The following is a 20,379-nucleotide window of genomic DNA, read 5'->3' on the forward strand; positions in this document are numbered from 1 at the left end:
ATATTAAATTTGGATATTGAATAGCTAATAAATTCAATTAAAAATTAACAAAATAATCTAAAAATAAGGAATTGTTGACATTATATAACATGAATTAAAAATGTAAACATATATATTATTGGATGAAATTATATTGGATTGGGCAGCATTTGGTCCATATTCAATCCAAATATAAACTATGAAATATGAACTGTATCTGATTTCGATCTAGATTCAGAAAAATGGATATCATTTTCAGCCTTAGGGGCTGTTTGGGAGGGCTTCAACATTGATTGAATGTCATTATCTGAGACGCTTTGAAGAAGCCACCAAAACTAGCTTCACCCTAATGTCAATTTCTCAACTCAGTGCAAGCATTTTTGGTCTTCCTGGGTTTTCCATCAAATATAGATTCATGACTTTTCATGTGGCCTACCTTGCAATGCCAGAAACCACTGCATGAAAGCGCTCCCAAATGGGCATTGTGAAAGATACCTTCATGGCTTTTCTGGTTTTTCAAATCATCCTAGGGGCATGAATTAAAACTCTTTTCATTCTCCCTTGGATGTGAATTATGATCATTATTCATAGGGATTCTATAGATCACAAGTGATAATTGACACCTAACAGTATTTCATGACCACCGTAATAATTTGAATTCAACAAATGAACCTTTAAATCTACAGTTACCATGCAATTGGATCCTTTTATCATATAATGTCCCAAAATAGCAAAGATCATGCTGAATATGTTAAATTCCATTGGCTCAACCATACGTCCCATTAAATTGATGACAACTCATATGGTGACAATTGGAACTCTTTCTATAAACCATTATGCTTGTTCAAAGACTTATTGAGTCGCATCAATTTCAATCACACAAAAAATTCTACACTTCCATGTATAAGACAGTATAGTCAACATGTGCATGCTTAAATCCCTTAGTTAAGGGGACACAAGTGTTTGCACTATTGGAATAGGGTTAGAATCCATTAGATGGATGGCTGAATTATGCAAAATGGCTTGCCAAAATTTCAATTTTTTTTTTAACTTTCTCGTGAGCCGATTTTCTAGTAAATTGAAATATAAAATTTTAGGGTCGTTCTTGCATTAAACTGTACCAGATTTTAAACCAAAATTAAGGGAGATTATACCTGATATGGAGACCACAAATTGTAGCTCCCAATGTGGTAGTTCACGCCCAATGTCAGACCCAAAACTGTTCTCCAACTGAAAATGACATAGTGTATAGGGAACCGATTCAACAACACTTATTTTTCAACAAATCTACTATTCAACTTGTTTGGATCGAGTGGGGTAATTGAGCCTGAAATTTAACAAAGAAAAAAACTAATCAAAATAAGTTCTTGAAAACCTAGGTCGTTCTAGGATTTCTTGGGAGACAAAAGAGAAAATGAGAAAACAAGAGAGATAGGTGTTCAAGTTTGGCTCGCCCTCTTCTTCTTCTTATCTACTTATAGAGCACTCTCCTAGTCAAATTAGGAGATTATCCAAATCCGATTTGGATTTAGACTCTACTAAAAGATAAGCCTTATCCTTTTAAGAGGATAGGTGCTCCATACCTATTACTAAACTCAGATTTGTCGTAAAAGTACATGATATAACTTAATTAATCATATTAATCATGGGCCTTAAGCCCGTTTACTTCAAAGGCTCACAACCCTAAGTGTTGAATGACCACTTTAGGCTTGATGTTGTATGGCATGGGATCCCACAGAGGTTTCATGCAAATCCATAAGGGTTCGGCCCCACCTCTGTAAGAGGCTAGGCCAAATTCACTATTCAGAGCAGTGAACCCTTGAGTCAATCATCATGAGCTCAGTATGGGCCCAACATTTACACCTAAATGATCATTAGATTCAACCATTCTATGAAGACCCAAGGATAATGGACTTAAGTGAGCTAAAAACCATCAAGTAATTAACCTTGTAATAGTCTCTTACACTTAATCTTTCGGCCCATAATGATCAAATTATTACTTGACAGGGAAGAACCTCTCCCCTAGCTGCAAGGTGTAGTGCCACACTTTCTGCTCAGATGGATCATAGGGTTAAAACATTTTTCATAAAATAGTAGTATATAACATATAAGTACATTTTGCAAAAAAATGATTTCAAATACATTTGAAATCCACTGCCAACAATTTAGATTTCTATAAGAGAGAGTACAAACCTTGATATTCATTTTGTCCGATAAAGGGGCCAAGCCTATCACTATGATCACCCACTTAGGTGAACTCCCAAACTGCCCCAACATGCCCAGGTGTTGACCCTTGATGGGTCTCACTGATCGGCACATCAAAGACAACGCAGTCCAACACCTAATGTAGTATCATAATCTAGTCTGGGGTTTTATGTAACTTTTCAATTTTGCCCATCTATCTCCAAGGTCTAGGGTACAACTAGAAATCGGTCTACGTTCAGTGTTTTTTCCAAACACACACTGCCTGTGCTTAGGGTCTAACCCTAATAGTTGAGACAAGCTGCTCCAACTGTTTGGCAGCATACCAGTGTCAGTCTTGGTAGGATAAACTTTCCAAGTCTATCCAATGATTAAGAACATTCTAAACTAACATAGGTCTCACAAGTATCTAATTTAAGGAGTAATTCACAAAAAACATATCAATGTCAACATGAAACAATAGTGTACTTTATTCATTTATAAAAAAATATTTATGTATATCAGTCTGATTAAGGGCATATATTGTCCAACATGCACAATCAAAATATAGCGGCTCATACACAAAATATCCATGATGCCTCAAGTCTAAGGATCATCTACATAATTGTGATGATAGAAACAATTATTGGCAATTGATTCCATGTGATTGTTCTATTAGTGGGTCAGGTTCAATAAACTTGTTCTTTAACAAGCATCCATATATTTTCTTTGGTGTCTCCATACAAGTGACTTGAGATTTGTCACCCCTTAAGGCAATCATAATATGTGCTAGTCATCTTCTATTATCAAAGCCCTCTTGATAACCCTATAACTATGAACTATTTTAGAATTTTGTACCAATGATAGACATATCTCAAATTCCTCACACATTTAAAGAATATACCAACTCAACAAAAATACTATGGACTATTCATGTAATTATAAGCAAAAAGACATGAATGAAAAATGCCCAATTTATATTAAAGTATGAAATTATGAAATAGTGCAAGATTGGCATTTTACATTATCACTAGATTGGTTTGGGACATACGACTAATACATTGAACCATGTTTGGTATAAAGCCAAAAAAGCTTACATGAGCTGAAAAATCAACTTTTTGGTGAAAGTAGTCTTTTTAGTAGCTTCTTCAAAGTGGATTAGTAAATGCTAACGCCCTCCTAAATGAGACCTTAAATACAACCTAGTGGTTTCCTAATCTCATAGAGGCTAGAACTGTTATGGGAGTCCATTTGGCTTGGGCATCAATAGCAACAGGCCCAACTTGATTGCCCTCGTGTTTTTGTGGTTCAGAACGCATGTGCTACACACCCAGGACTTGTAATATAGGCTCAATTTGGGATAATACATAGGCAAATTTATACAAAGCAAATATAAGGCTTTACATTGCACATCTATTTGTATTTGCACTCTTTCTAAACAAAGCCATAAAGACACCAATCACAAAGGGGTAGATTCAAGTCGAGCTAAGCCGAATATTTGACTATTTGAGATTGACTCACTAGTAAATTATGAGGCTTGAGCTCGAGCTCAATTCAAGTTAGAGACTTGAGCTTGAATTTAGCTCGAATCAAAAGCTTTTAAATTTGAGCTTGACTTGGTTTTAACTTGATTGTGAGCCAAACATTTTATAAAATAAAAATTATATATAAAATTTTATTTTTTATTTGACATAAAAATGTAAGAATTAGTTATCATTATACATAAAAATAAAAATATTATATATAATATTTTTTATATGTATAGTGCACACACATGTTTGTATGAATGTACATATGTACGCACGTATATATATATGTATGTATGTTTGTTTGTTTGATTGGCTCGAAGCTTGACATAGACCAGGCCAAATTGAACTTTTCACTCATTAAAAGTTTGACTTGTGGCCACCTCTACCAATCACCGAGCAAAAAAGCTCGAAAGCTTGAGTGATGGCACCTACACCCATTAGATCATATTAAAAAAAAAATAGGTGTGGTAACTGATGATTATTAATTGTGATAGCAATGTAATTTCATGGATAAATTTCTTAAATATTGATGAAGTATACTTCTAATGTTTGATTATTGTCTAACGCTATTAAATATTGATGAAGTGTCAAAATGTCCGTTTTGCCCTTTAATTTAAATTTACGTGCGAAAATAGAAACGGAGCACGGATCCCCTTCGCCTACGACATTTATTTGTGCAGTGAAAAGAAAAAGCTGACAGAGGAGAAAAAGGCCGAGAAGGCCCCTGTTACAAGCTCCCAAGATCTGCGGAGAAAGGGTAGAGATCTCTGAGCAGTTCTAGAGCTTTCGAGTCTCTCAGATCTACAAGAAAATCAGTTTTGAGATCAGCATCGTAGAACTGGCTTTTTTCTTCTCCTCTGTTGCGGGCGCTTCCACTTCTTCTTCTCATAGCTGATCGCCCTTGCCTTGGCTTGCAACTCACGAACCTCACGATTACCTAGAAACCTAAATGACAACGGAAAGCCAGAAACCTTAAACGGCTACCTAGTAACTTATATTGATCTTAGACGAAACGGTCATTGCACAATCATCTGCCGAATCAAATGAAAGGAAAGGATCCAATTCTGTGGATCAGTCCATCTCTTTTATGGGTTGAACTCTCGGATCCTCCCATCTCGGCCCCTCTCTGTTTGGCAACTTCTCCTCAGCAATGGAACACGAAATACAAATTTCTCCTCTGTAGAGACAACTTCCCTCCATAGTGACATTGAGGAGGAATCCAGTTCATCAGAAGAGGACGTATGCGATTAGAAAATTGCCGGACGATGTGGCCACTGGAATTAGTTGTAGATGTCTGGATTGGTTGTTCGAGGATCTAATGGAGCAGTTCAAAAGGCATTGACATTTCCTTGCCAAGACAGACCCTGAGTCCAGCCTGAAATACTGGGTATTTGAATGAATTTTCAGGTGAAAAAACGCCGTTCTTCAACCACCTCTATGGCTTGAATGGATTCTCCTCTTCGGCCAGAATTGACTTTGGGCTTTCCACCATTCTCCTCAAAGGCAGCTTGGAGACGTCTTGACGAAGTGGGCATGGACACGGTGCAGGGGGATTCTGGTGGCCGAAGAAGGGGCACATTTAGGTGTGGACTTTGGTCTTCCCGAATTGGTCGAGACTCGAGATACCTCAAGAATTCTAGCACATGGGCGCCGTTGCACATGGAGAGAGACAATGGAGGCCTGTGGTCGAGATACCTTAGGAATTCCAATATCGACACTTTTGGTTCTTGTAAGGAGTACACAGGGGAGAGAGAATGAAGGGGAAGGAGAAGGAGAGAGAGAGAGGGAGGGAGTAGAGGTGGAGGTATTCGCAGCGGCGGTGCTGAAACAAGGGAGAGAGAATGAAGGGAAAGAAGAAGAGAGAGAGACGAGAGATGGAGGGAGTTATCGTCGCCGTTGGTTAAGAATCGAGCTAGTTCGGTTTGGTGGAAGGTGACAAAGGAGGAGAAGAAGAAGAAAGGAGAGTGATCAAGGGTAGAATTGGTTTTAAAAAATATGTCATACAGTGTCAAGTGCGTACAGTTTTGATGGAATATTAACAATACTAATGCTAAGGATAGATTTAATCAACAGAGGCGTTAGACAATAGTCAAAGGGTAAGAGTATAATAATTAATTATTTAAACAACAGAGGTAATTTAAAAAATTTATCTTAATTTTATTTGTATTAGGATGAAGTTATGAAAGTGCAAATGAATTGAGAATAAAATATGATTTTATTTTGTTTTGGACATTATTTGTTTTATTCATGTTAAAGATGAAGTATAGTAATGTAGAATAATTACATATTGTACTATTTTTTATTTGTATTTTTTCGCAACTTGTGCTACTGCTAGTATAAATAAATTCAAAGTGCAAACAAATGGAGCCTTAATTATGTCTTTGCCCTATAAAAAAATTTTAAAAGAAGTTACTAATGCCTTTGTCAAAGCGGCTGACAGACGGCTTAACTACGCCGTCAGGGGAGACGTTATGTGAAAGAGCGGTGATCTTCGGCCGGAAAATAACGGAAATGGTAACGGTGCCAGTTGCAGCTAAAAGCCTAAAACCACCTGGTCAATATCAGTCAAAGAAGATGCCATCTCTTTCTCCCTTTTAAAACCCCTTCCATCTCTTCTCTCGAAGCCGAGACAAAGGACGAAAACCGGTTTCCATGCACGAAACTCGTTTCGGACATTGAAACCGTCCGAAACCCGTTTTGTTCTCCTGCAAATCGCAGAGCTTTCATGGCGGATGATAAGAGCCTCGGAGCTCCAAAAGAAGAAAAGAGAGTGAGAGAAGAAGAAGAAGAACAGATTGAAGAAGAAGAAGAAGGATCGAAAGTAGACGAAGAAGAAGAAGAGGACGAAGAGTTAGAAGAAGAGAAGCCTCTTCCCAAGTTACAGGAGTCACTGCCTTGTGTATCTGTTCCTGATTCTTTTTCGCTCGAAGTTGAGCTCAGAGGCCAGAGTTCTCAGTCAGAAACCCTAGTGGTACCACCGCCGGTTCCATCGTCTGAGAAGGTTCATGGCCCTGGCTGTCGTACATTCTCTCAGCTGCTCGCCGGTGCGATGGCTTCCCCCACGGCGAATTCGACGGCAGCTTCATCCAATCCAATGGTTCCTACTGGTCCTGTCGATCCGACAGGGTTTCCGATGGTCTGCTCGCCAGTGTCACTGGATCCAGCGGGGTTCAAGGTTGTTGAATTTTCTTGTGAATTACCACTTGTTAGCTGTTACACTGCTTTACTGAGAATTCAAGTTGTATAAATCGTTTTAATATTGGGTATTCGTTTTCTTATTCTAAGTTGGTGTTTCTATGTGTTTTCACACTCTGCATGAGTTGGTAAAGTCATGTTGTTTATTCATCTAGTCAGATATTCGTTTGAACTGGGTAAGTGTCGTTACAATATGGTGGGTTTTGGAGATGGCGTATAAAATATGGATAGGAATGAACTTGGTTCCAAACTTATGCATTTTCATGCGAACGATGGTAAAGTAGTTTATCTCTTTTCTTTGATGTGGCTAAGTATTTTGTTTCATCAGTTTGTTGAGTTAATTCTGGACTTAAAGAGATATGATATGAGTGACAAATGGGGATTGTAGTGAGCTTTGAACTTTCTGAAATGCTTTATTAGTTTTATTTGTAGATTGGGTCTTGTCTTTATGCAAGCTGCTTATTTATGATGTGGGAGGATCACGCAAAGAGCTATTGATTCTGGTTTTTTAGAATTTGTTTTTTTTTTTTTTTTTTTTTTTGCAGGGATGTTATGAATGGAACTTGATTGATTTATGTTAGTATTTGTTTAGATTTTCTCCTTTTTCTTATGAATTTAATGTTTATTCTCATTATGGAATAGTGGCCTAATCCCTCTGCTATGAGGTTTCTTGCCCATATAGATCTCAGTGTTAAATAGTGGTCTAAGCTATGTTCCATGAAGTTGCCATTGACATGGAATTGATAGATTTTCCATTTACCCTCTTAATGTGGTTGAAATAGTGGGATGAGTGTCTCCAGACTGTCTCCACGATCATGACATGGTGAGGATCACATTGATTATGTCAATAACGTGGTTTAACTACATTCTTGATTTAGTCTTTGGGTGTTAATCAGTAGAGACTGACTATTGAACTCAATGAATTTCTTATCACCCAATTAAGGCAGGGATAGGGCAGTTCCCAGTCTAACATCTTTTAAGGTTGTGGATGGGGCATTTATTAAGTTCTGGGAAGTTGATTTTGGCAGGTGCGTTGTGTGAGATATGTCCAAGGCTTTACAGGTTAAGTAAGCAAAGTATTACCATTTCCCAATGCTATGAAGTGAGAAATGGATTGGTTGTTTGGTGTCTGATCTTTAGAAGATACTTTTTAGATAGAGAGGTGGAGGAATGTTTGCCATTGATTTTGAAACTTCAATTGGTGGAAATCAAAATTGATGGGTCAAACTTGAGATGATGGAAAGAGAGTAGGAATGACAGGTTCACGGTTAAATCATTTTACAGGGTTTTGGCAAGAAGTCAGGTTGAACAGTCAAACATAAAGGTGTGTGGGATAATCTGGTTCCTCCAAGAGTGGAAGCTTTCACATGGTTAGTAGCTCTGAACAGTATTTTTATGCAGGACCATTTAAAAAGTAGAGGTTTTTGTTTTCCAATAGATGCTATTTGTTTGATGCAAACAAGATATTCTGCATCTTTGTTTTGGCTGTTCTCATTCAAAATCCATCTGTGATTTCTTCTTCAGGTTTTTTAGAATAGATTTATGGGGTATGTTGGGAGTTCTTCATGGAAGTAAAGGAGTAAAAATCTTTTGGAGTTCTGTTCCATTTGGAATATGCTGGGAGGTTTGGAAGGAAAGGAACTGATTGAAAGGAAAAGCAAAAAGCAAGGAAAATCTTTGTGCAGTGATTGGTAATTGGTTGCTGGATTGGATTTTGATTTTACCAGATTCCATGGATGTTTGAAAAGAGTCCTTTGGGACAGGTTTTTGGTCAGTTTTAGAATTGGAAGATTTGTTCTTCTTTGTATTGCTTCTTAGGTGATCTCTCATCATCATTAGATTTGTAATGATTTGATCTTTTTTATATTTGATGAAATTTCTTTTTTTATTATATTATAAAAGTGAATTTCTTATAGCCCAACTAATCACTCTTGACATGAGAGTTAAAAGGTGCAACTTGAATTTTGTATGGCTTTTATGTCTCAATCCTAGTTTCCAGATGTGGCAATTAGGGGTGTAATTGAGCTGTTGAGTCGAATATTAGGCTACTCAAGTTCAGCTCGACTCAAAAGTTCGGATCGACTCGAGCTCGATCAAAGTTTTGAGTTTCATACTTGAAATCAACTTGAGTTGATACTTGACATACTTGAGTATCGACATGACTCCACATGATTATAAATAAATTAATATTTCAATATTATAAATAAAAATATATCAGGAATGTCAATTGTAAGGCTATTTAGTTATTTATATTATAAATAAAAATACATTAAAAAATTAGTGTCTTATTATATACTCTATTAGGCTTATAAGCCACTCAAGCTGGGTAGTATGGAGCTTGAACTTGACATGCTTGATCTCGACTCAAACTCGATTATTTGTGAGTTGAGTTCAAGTATTTAGCCGGCTAAGCATGAGTAGCTTGCAAGTAGGCTCGTTTCACTTACACCCCTAGTAACCGCTAGTGTACGGTGGCTGTTGGGCACAATGAAATCTTGATAAAGAAGCAGTAGTGGATTTTCTTTTTCAAAAGAATGGCTGTATGAGTAAGTAAATAATCTCTCTACGCTTCTACTTCTTAGATGTTGCAAGTGCAATTAAATATGTCCCCCTATTATTTCCGGAGGTTCCCATCATAATTGGCAAGGTGTATATGTGATTCCAGGAAACAAAGGAGTGCCTAGTCACCTAGGAGCCTAGATGACCACTTTCCAACCTAGGTCTAGGTTTTGCCTAGGTAATGAATTTGACAAGGAAAAAAAATAAATTCTAGGTTAATTCCCTTGTCTTATATACCAATAACATGCTATAAATTGGAAAGATTGCTGTGCTATTTACTATACAACAATGGATCTCATCTCAATACATAACAACTCATTACACCAAATAATATGCTATAAATTGGAAAAAGTAGCAATACTATTTACCATATAACCCTGTAATTCATCTAAGTACTTGGCAAATTATTGATAAAAAAAGTAAAACTGTAAAATTGCATTTTAATGATTGATAAATGGCACTGAACAGAATGGACTGGTGAAATAGGATCATGTAGCCAGCCCCATATAGTTGGGACAAGGCTTAGATGATGATGATAACTTTCAATATCTCAAAAGCAATATTATAATACAATTAGTATTTTATAGGGGAATTATACGTCAAAATATTTTTTTAGCAGCTAAAAAAGGCTATAATTTTATACTAATAAAAGATTTAAGAGAGAGTAATGAAAAGAAAAAAAAGGAACAAGAGTTGGGGCCCCTTTTGTATTAATATGAAGAGAGTAAGAGGAGGAAGGTTTTGCCTAGGTGACACCTTGACGATTATGGTTCCCATATTGCAAGCATAACTGAATATGATAACCTTGGTTATTATCGAATGTCCCCCCCCAGCAGTTGGATCAATAACAAGATCACAGAAGTAATATGAATAACAGAAATTTATGTGGAAGGATCTGATTACAAACACAAAAAATATAAATAAGAAAATTCAAACAGCAACACAAGTGAATGAAGCTATGCAAAAGAGTTTTCGCATGGTAGATTTGAGGGACCAAGGTTGCCCAAAAAAGATTTCCAACCTATTAGGGTAAATTCGAGCCAAATGTATGTTGCTAAATGACACAAATAAAAGGCCCTGTTTCTTTTGGACTTTTAAAAATAAAAAATTAGGTTAGAGCTGACTTTGGATTGGGGAAGTGACTACATGGGCAATCCAGAGGATTCCTTAATCTGATGGAAAATCTGTTTGAAATTTGGCACCAATGCTCCCATGCTACAAGACTATGTCCTGTATGCAATGTTAGGATTTTTGTTAATGCTTCTACTACAGCTCATGTACTTGTGTGGTCCCTAAATTGCTGTTTCAATTTACAAGTGGTGTGGTGATATAAGTAAGTTGGGTTAAATGGGAGGGATTAATATGGAAGAGGAAGATCTGAGTGTACTAGCAGGGATTATAGGGTGTGAGATAAGGAAATGGCCAATGGAGTATCTAGGGATCCTCTTGGGTGGGAATTCGACAAAAGGTGGGAGAATAACTCTAATTAAAGCAAGTTTGGCAAACTTGTCTATCTATTTCCTCTCCACCTTTTGGATTCCAACTAAGATAGCAAGATAGTTATAGAAACTCATGAGGGGTTTCCTTTGGGAGCCTAGGGATGAGAAGAGAGTTCATCTAGTGAAATGGGAACAAGTTAGTAAACTAAAGGACTAGGGGGGGGGGTGCTTGGAGTAGGGAACTTAACTCTAGGAAAATAGCTTTAGAGGTTTCCCTTGGAAAGAGACTGGCTATTGCATATTGCAAGCATGTAGTGAGCCTCTTCAATTCAAATTTCCTAAGGTAGCCAAGAAAGAGAGTTGGTATGGATTGACTATTTGGGAGGAAAGAAATGGAAGAATCTTCAAAGAAAAATGCAGGGCAAGGAAGTCATTGAAACTATAAAGATGAAGATTGCACATTGGATAAAAACACTTGAACTTTCCCAAATGTTTTCAGTGAATGATATAACAAGGGCATGAAATGAAGTGTCAAAGTCTTCTAAAGAGAAAGAACAGGTGGTAATGGAAAGCCCCATCATGTAACCAAATAAAACTAAATTTTGATGGAAGCTCCATGTGAAACCCAGGAAGGGCAGGTATTGGAGGTGTTTTCGGGGACTCTTTAGGCAAGGTGATTTCTATGTTTTTGGGACCTATAGGAGTTGGAGATTTATTTAAGGCTGAGCTGATGAGTGATGACTGTCTACTTCCCTAAGTTTTGCTAAGCAGTCTAACTTCAAGAATTTGAAAGTTGTAGGGGATTCAAAGTTGGTTGTATCCTGGACTACTTCTAGACACCGTGTGTCTTTGATTTATAGGCATGCCTTGGGGAAGTAGATAACCTGTCAAAAGATTTGAATGCTACTTTTGTTTGGGTAAGGACTGCAAATGGATTGGCTAACACATTAGCAAAGCAAAGGGTCTATAGGCAGCAGATGTTTTGGGCATTATTGTAATTCTCTCCATCCAGGGTCTTGAATCATTGTTCACTGTGTCTATGGGTGGTTGGATAATACAATTTAAAAATTTTTTGCTGATCAGAAAAAGGGAGCCGTCCACTCTCAACCAAGAAAACAAAAGAAAAAGAAAGGCAGAATGGTTGTTTTAGTATGGATTTGGAGTATCATTGGGGTTAAAATGGATCTTTGCTCCTATTTCCTATTACAACATTTGACCTTATGGGTGACCATTTTTAGCCCAGCCATGGTTCAATACTTTAGGCCCAGCCCACAATATATGTGTTGTTTTGTATATAAGATATAACATATATTATGTCTTATAACATATATGTGAGTATTATAAAACATAACTTTTGAAATCATAGTTTTCAAGGCGTAAAAGCAATGTTAGGCAATTGGGGGGGGGTGCCTAGTTTTTTTTTTTTAATAAGAACCTTGAATCCTATAGTAATTTCCTAAGTTCTATGGCAACCAATAACCTTTGACCAGTAATTATCAATAATCTTCATTAAAAAGTATGAGCTTCATGTTAAAACATAGAAAATCAACATATTATTTGATCGGTAACAAGTAAATTTATTGAAAAAAAAAAAGAACTAGATATATTTACAAGAATGATTAAGTGTGGGTTGGACAAAATTTTAAGTTCTTCCTTGTTTATTAGTTCGGGTTTTGAAGTCTCTAAGGTTTCAAGACAGCAACATACACCAACATGTGTGCTGATTGAACCCTAAGAAATAATAAAAAGAAACTAGTATATAAACCCATAAAATGAATAATTTAGTATATAAATCAAAAAAATGAAGTCTCTAATAACCAAAGTGCATTTGTTCCAGGGAGGCAGATGGTAGACTCAATTCTAATTGCCAATGAGCTAATTGATTCCAGAAGAAGAGAGGGAACCCCAGGTGTGATTTGTAAACTTGATATTGAGAAAGCATATGACTTCATCAACTAGAATTGTCTGGATCGTGTGTTGGATAGAATAAATTTTGGATAGAAATGGAGAAATTGGATCAGAGTTTGTATTAAGACCCCAAAATTTTCAATCATAATTAATGGTCATTCTATGGGGTTTTTTTGGTAGTTCTAGGGGTTTGAGGCAGGGAGATCCTTTGTCCCCTTAGCTGTTTATCTGTGTCATGGAAATTCTCACACTTTTTAGCAAGAAGGCTGCAGAATTTGGTTTATGGAATAGGTTTTCAATCTCCCCTGGAAAGGAGAAAGTCAATATCCTCCAATTTGCAGATGATACCTTATGTTTTGTCGATGCTTCTATGACTCAATTGGAATTAGTGCTTGGGATTCTGAGTTGGTTTGAAGTGGTGTTTGGTCTCAAAGTTAACCTGAGTAAAAGTCAGATCATCCCAGTGGGCCATGTTTCAAATTTAGAAGAATGTGCAAAAGTGATGGCTTGTCAAACTAATTTCTTCTCGGTAAAGTATTTGGGGCTGCTTCTTGGGGCTAAATACTCTTCCTCCTCAACCTGGTGCTCAATTATTGAGGGAATGGAGAAGAAACTGGCCTCTTGGAAGGCAAAATATTTATCGTTTGGAGGTAGGGTTACATTGATTAAGAGCACTCTTTCCAACATCCATATTTATTTCCTTTCTCTTTTTCCCATCCCAAACAAAATTGCAAATAGGTTGGAGCAACTCCAAAGGAATTTCTTATGGAGGGGTTGGGAAGATGAAAAGAAGATTCACATTGTAAAGTGGGAGCAAGTGTGCCTCCCTAAGGAAGTTGGTGGGCTGGGAATAAGAAAGTTGAAGGGATTAATTCTGCCCTTCTTAGTAAATGGCTATGGAGATTTGCTTCTGAGAGGAATGCATGGTGGAGAAGCCTTATTGCGGCAAAGTACGGAGTGGAATGGGGTGATTGGAAACCTAAGGAGCCTAATCTAAATGGGGGTAGATCTCTCTGGGCAGGTATCTCGAAGAACATTCCTTTCTTCCTGGATGGGATCAGATTTAAGGTTGGTAAGGGGGATAGAATCAAATTTTGGAAGGATCCCTGGTGTTCAGAGGGTCCCTTGGCTGATGCTTTTCCCCTTCTATTCCAAATTTCTGTGAATCAAGATTCTTCAGTAGCTAAAAGCTGTAGCATTTCTGGTGTACTCCACTATTTGGACTCCTCTTTGTAGGAGAAGTTTGTTTGATTGGGAGGTGGAAGAGTATGTGGTGTTGTTGGTGCTGCTTCAAAATTAGATGATTGATTTGAGTTTAGAGGATGAACGGGTTTGGAAGTGGAATGCAGACGGTAGCTTCTCAGTTAAATCCCTGTTTCTTAAGCTGTGCAGATTAGGTCAGGAGAACTTTCCTGTCAGGCAGATTTGGAATCCAACTAGTCCCTCCAAGATCAATTTCCTGGTCTGGACAATGGCTCTTGATAAATGTCTGACCAAGACTAACCTGGAGAGACGTGGTATTTAGATTCTGGATCTCTCTTGTGTTATGTGTGGAAATCTTGCCGACACTACAGAGCACTTGTTTATCCACTGTCCAATTTCTTCTTTGGTCTGTGGGCATTTTCTTAAGGTTTTGGAGATTAGCTGGACTATTGCAAAATTTGTGAAGGAGCTGCTGATGTGTTGGAGAGTTGAGGGTCTCAGCAAGAAAGGAAAGCTTGTTTGGAGTACCATTCTGGCAGCTGTGTTATGGTTCATTTGGACTGAAAGAAATAACAGAATCTTCTTTGGTAAATTTAAAGGCCCGGATGAAGTAGTGCAGAGTGCTGTGGGCAAGCTATGTTACTGGGTGTCGGTGAATGAGGAATTTAAAAACCAGAATGTATCTCTTTTGTCTTGTTCTAAATCATGGATGAGCTTGTAATTTGACTTGTGCCCAGGCAGTATTAGTGGTCTGGGTCTTGTTGTATCTCTCTTTTATGTGTTGAATAAATTACATTACCTTTTTCCTAAAAATGTCTGTTTTATTATTATAATTTAAAAAATTATTTATCAAAAAAATTATAATTTAAAAAATAAAAATATAAAATATTTTATAGTGCCATGTAGAAAACAGGTAGGTGCTTAAGCGAGGTGACCCTCCGTGGGTGCCTTGTCACCTAGGCATTGCCTTGACAATTATGTATATATATATATATATATATATATATATATATATATATATTGTTCATGTAGTTGTAATTTTTTAAGCATAGAAGAAAATTTATATCTTAAGTTTTTGATGAGTTCAGAATCATGAAGCAAGCAAATTGTCTTTCTCATTATTTTGTATTTTGATGGATAAGTATGGTCCAAATGAGTAAAACTCATGGTTGAGATCAAGACTAGACTATATGTAATACTTAAATTCTGCAGAAGCTGAAGTTAGACTCTGTTAATGGATCTCCTCGCAGCAAAGCATATTCAAATCTCATAGTAGTTAAAGGAAATTTTAGGAACATAATCTAATGGTGCCAAAAAACTTGGTAATGGACCATAGAGACTAGCAAACTTCTTAATGAAATCAGAGAAACATTAGCTCAGCGGATTGCCCAGGTGAAATGGATACCAGGAGAAATAATTTTCATAGCTAACATTCTAGGCAAATCTAGGATTGAGAGGTATTTTTTGTAAGAACGGTGCCATGCTTGAGTAACTTTTTGATGCCGGGCTGGGTGCCATCTTGTACATAACCATGCCAATCTGTACATCCTCTCATGTACGTCTTGCTGGGAATATAATGAAGTTACTCTTTCTCTAAAAAAGAAATCCTCTTACATTGAAATGTCTTTGGTCTCTAGTTTTTAATGCATTTCATATTTATTCCTTTTTCCCTTAGGGACAATTTGGGATGTCCCATCAAGAAGCCTTGGCAAGCGTAACTGCTCAAGCTCAAGCTCAGAAGCAGCTTCAAATTGTGCATCCATCATCTTCTGCAGAGTTATCACCAACTTCTGTTCCACAGTCCATGCCATCTGAACCAAGTCCAGCTCCACAAGAACAAAAAGTTCCACCCTTGCCGCAAGAAACTGATATCTGTACATTGGAACTGGACTGCCAGAACTCAGATCGGAAAACTAAATCTTCTCATACGGTTACGAAGACACCCACTAGTGATGGCTATAATTGGCGGAAGTATGGGCAGAAGCAGGTGAAGAGTACTGAGAGTTCTCGAAGCTATTACAGATGCACATATTCTAATTGTCATGCTAAGAAGAAGGTTGAGCGCTGTGATCATACTGGCTGTGTGACTGAAATTATTTATAAAGGTCGGCATAACCATGATCCACCTCGGAAGATTAGATGCACCAAAGCACGGAGGTTTGTATCATCTGCTAGTCCTGTTGGAGAGAGTGAAACCATAGACAATCCAGTCAAAAAACTAGAGTCGGATCCATCTACACCTAAAAAGGAACTCAGAGAGGCAATAGTGCTAACACCTGAAAAGAAAAGACCCATTTCAAGTGCTTCTAATGGAAGAGATGACATGAAGGCTGAGGGAGAGCATGTAGATGAACAAGATGCTAAACGGAGGCAAGTAATTTCAAGAGATTTGGTCCCTCCAAATTAATTACCTTTTATTTTCCTTTTTTTGTTTAATTTTTTGGGTCAAAGCAGGATAAAGGACAATGGTGTAGCATACTCAACTCCACTGTTTAAGACAGTGAAAGAGCCTAAGATAGTTGTGCAAGCAGCTGGTGATGTAGGGATCTCAGGCGATGGCTACCGGTGGCGCAAATATGGTCAGAAAATGGTAAAGGGAAATCCTTACCCAAGGTATGCTTTAATACATTTTTTAGTCTTTGAATAAATTTTTAATGGTTTGTTTTCCTATTTTATGTAAATCCAAGAATTTTACTTGCCATTGTGGGGTAACTAATCTTATCACATGATACGGGGTTAAGATTATTACTATATATAATACGCTGTCATGAAATGTTTCTGTTTTCAGTTTAAACCTTGCCAGGTCTAGCTACGTACTGCCATTGTCAGGAATGAACATAACTCCTCTCCTAATTTGGTGCTATCAATCTACCATGCCAGTGGTTTCTTGATGGAGCCACTGGATGGTGATCCCTCTTCCCTGCATGTTTGCAATGTGAATCAGTGCCAATTAATAGAAGTGTTATAGTACTATCATCTAAATGTGCGCCATGCACTCAGTTATCCAGGGAATGTGCCTTAAATCTGTCGCATGCATGGGAGCCAAGCACATTACCTTGGATGTAATCATGTAAAAGTGGATTGTATGAACCTTGAATGCATTATGCACCATAAGAGCGTCATACTAATTGGTCTTTGAATACCTTGGATTTTCTTTTTCTTCTTTTCTATGAAAAATTTTATTGCATGTTTATCATCGTCAAGAGCATAGAACTTTTTCCTAAAAGGAAAAACAAACCCTTTTATAGATATAATGCTTAGTGCTTTAAATTAGGGGTGTGATTTGTGCATCATCCCAATTTAAATTTTCATCAGGAAAAGCACCCTTGTGTCTTAAACGTTTGTCACTAGAAATAGGGGTGTTTTTCTCTTTTCACTGGAATTTGCCCAAATCATTCCCCTTGTATTTGTTTGTATACACATACAAACTCTTGGTTAGCATATTTTGTTAAAGGGGCAATAGTACCTTCCTCAATTGCTCTTATGGATTGAAGATCTTTTGATATTTTTCTGATAAGTCCTTATTTAGCATATATTGTTGAAGGGGCAACTGTACCTTCCTCAAAAACCATCCTTGCTTTTATGTTGGTTTATGATGGAAGGGAAGAAAGAACACTGGTTTAGGTAAACTCTATGACATTCTGGAGTGGTGGTAAACTGGCTGAAAGAGGATAGTCTTAGACTTTGGAATTACAGTAATGATAAGAGGAAATTCAAGTGGCTGACTAAGGACATGGAAATCCAATACAAATGAGTAAAAATAAGTGCAAATTCTTTGGCAGATGGTCTAGCTAGACAAGGGGTGAACAGACATTCTATTTTCTGGGCTGTCTTGTAATTTTTGTTCTTTTGATGTTTAATGGTGGTTCTTGGGAGCTAAGATTGTTTAGCCCCCTTGCCCTGTAATTTTCTCATATTTTTAATATTAATTCAATCCACCGTTATTGATAAAAAAAAGGTAAACTCTATGACATAAAATATAGTCATTTTTTAGCAAATTTTTGTTAGTCTTTGCTTTTTAGGATCTATATTCTAGAGCTGAAATAGACAAAATGGTTCATATCGGATTATCCCTGTACCAGTGTTGTTTCTTTGCTGGCAAAGTCTCCGCACGCCTGAAGTTCAAGCCACACTCTATTTGGCTGGTGGTTACAGAAATCGATTAGAAGAGAACTGTTTTTGACGTTTGAACATCCATGCTTTGACATAAGTAGACAGTATCTTGCAATTCACTCTATTTTTACTGCCCTTTCCTATGGTAAATTTTCAGGAGCTACTACAAATGCACATCTGCTGGGTGCCCTGTGCGGAAGCATGTAGAGAGGGCTACAGATGACACAAGTGCTATCATAATAACATACGAGGGAAAACACGATCACGACATGCCAGTACCAAAGAAACGCCATGGCCCACCAAGTGCTGCCCTTCTTATCGCTGCAGCAGCTGCGATGAATAGTGCACAAATAAAGAAGTCTGAAGCTTTACCAAATCAAAGAGCTTCAACCCAGTGGTCAACGGACATAGACAGTGATTTGATTGGAGAAAAGGCATTAGAACTCGGGGGTGAGAAAGCATTAGAATCAGCTCGAACTCTTTTAAGCATTGGAATTGAATTGAAGCCCTGCTGAAGCCAGGTAATCAAGGAAACTAGATATGCACCTTTCTCCTGCTCCTGTGTCACCTTAATGGCTTTCTGGTTTGATGAAATTTTGGTTCCCTTACCCATCTCTTTTTTACGAGTGTTCTTTCATCTTTGTTTTAGGCTTTTAGCTTAGTCTTTTATGTAAACAATTATGTATATCCGGTCTTGTACATTCTCTTAGCTTGTTTGAATCGAGCTAAAAGCATCATGACATTTATAGGATTGCCAGGGTTCAAATAATGACGGAGTTACTTAAGGTTGAAAGTTGACATATTGATTTGCTACCGGATAAATGCCATTATAAATATTGCAGGTCAATAATAATCAGCACCTGTAATATCTCATCAGAGTGGAGAGAATATGTTTATACGGTGTGATATCTTTGTATTTTATTTTCTGGTGCTGTGGGAAAAATAAAAAATCTTCATTTACTGCTCTTTGTTGCTTTTTCTTTTTCACTTGAATTGTGCTTTTCTTGGGGATTGGTATGTATGCTAGTAGAAAGGATAGGACAAATCGATGGGCATGAGGATGAGGTGTTGCCGCTTTCCCGGTCTGTGTAAGTTTGTATCGGGAGGGGAGACCGTGGCGTGTGGCGTCTGTGAGACCATACACCGACAACCGTCAGATAAATAATATTAATAGGAAGAGTCCACCACAGTTCCTGTTCCATTTATCCTCATGATTATACCACCCATGTTATCAGGTGTTTAATAAGAAGAAACCCGATTATTAATAAGAAGGCTGCTAAGGCGGGCGGATGAGTTTTTTATTCATCAACACGTGTATGTGTCAGACACCTACCATTTCTTTTCCTCTAGATTGGCGCGGTTGTGACGGTTCATCACAGGCTTAATTTTGCCACGCTTGGCATGCTTACTATCAAAAATTCAACGTAATCTTTAAGGAGGGGTGATCGACCTCCTTGGGAGTCTAACATTGGCACTCTTATGAATGTACAATTGCTCATGGGAGCAGTGTTAGACCGGTACTGTATTATCAATACTCAAGGGAGGCTTGGCATGCGAGCTTGGTTCAAATATGACTTTTCACCTCATCAATCCTTGCCTAAACTGATTGAACTATCACGTTGCCCCTAATGCACGGGTGTGTTTCAGCCCAAATGGTTATTTATCATCATAACACACAGGTGTCTATCATCATTAGCATATAAAAGACCCTTTACATCGGTGCCAAGTCACCTCATTAGCGCATGATCACCTTGTATTATGATTATCTCCATTTAACACGTAAACGATGCCTCTCATAGACGGTATGAGTCAGGAGAGTGCCCTAAGCATTGGACTTGAGTCATGATCCAATGCTACTGACGTTGGTAGAGCCATCCCATTGAATAACTCCTAACCTCTAAGGGACACGGTGGTGCCACCAACTTCCGGATTTTCAAAAATTTAAAAAAAGAAAAATTCCACACTTCAAAGGCGAAGGGTCCCAATTGAATGTTCAAGTGTGACTGACAATTGCTACACATTCTAAAATCGAAACTCAAATTAGGAGTTCGCATCTCCGCCCCACTACGCCTCGCCCCACACAACGTACGTCTGACACTTGTCCAGTCGCACGCGGTGAGGCGTTCCACGTGTGAGGCTAACGGGACGGACGTTAGCCCGTCCGTTAGCCCCCGTTAGCCCCAAAACGATCTCAAAAGGGCAAATTTCGAACTTCTCCCATATTCCCTCCCCCTGAACTTCAAATCGGAGTCTATGACCCCGTTCTAGCCCGA

The 20,379-nt window shown here is 37.8% G+C and overlaps 1 protein-coding gene across 1 annotated transcript; it reads left to right on the forward strand.

Annotated features, from left to right (window-relative positions):
• The first annotated feature begins 6,258 nt into the window (after nt 1-6,258).
• On the forward strand, nt 6,259-19,072 carry LOC148869692 (putative WRKY transcription factor 32). The gene is made up of 4 exons (XM_088971898.1): nt 6,259-6,864; nt 15,669-16,363; nt 16,448-16,606; nt 18,264-19,072. The coding sequence occupies exons 1-4, from the start codon at nt 6,415-6,417 to the stop codon at nt 18,619-18,621; spliced, it is 1,662 nt and encodes a 553-aa protein (XP_088828024.1). The 5' UTR covers nt 6,259-6,414; the 3' UTR covers nt 18,622-19,072.
• The last annotated feature ends 1,307 nt before the right edge of the window (nt 19,073-20,379 follow it).

Source organism: Nelumbo lutea, chromosome 2 (assembly GCF_056320005.1).
Source record: "Nelumbo lutea isolate HS-2025 chromosome 2, American lotus-T2T, whole genome shotgun sequence".
Classification (NCBI taxonomy): domain Eukaryota; kingdom Viridiplantae; phylum Streptophyta; class Magnoliopsida; order Proteales; family Nelumbonaceae; genus Nelumbo; species Nelumbo lutea.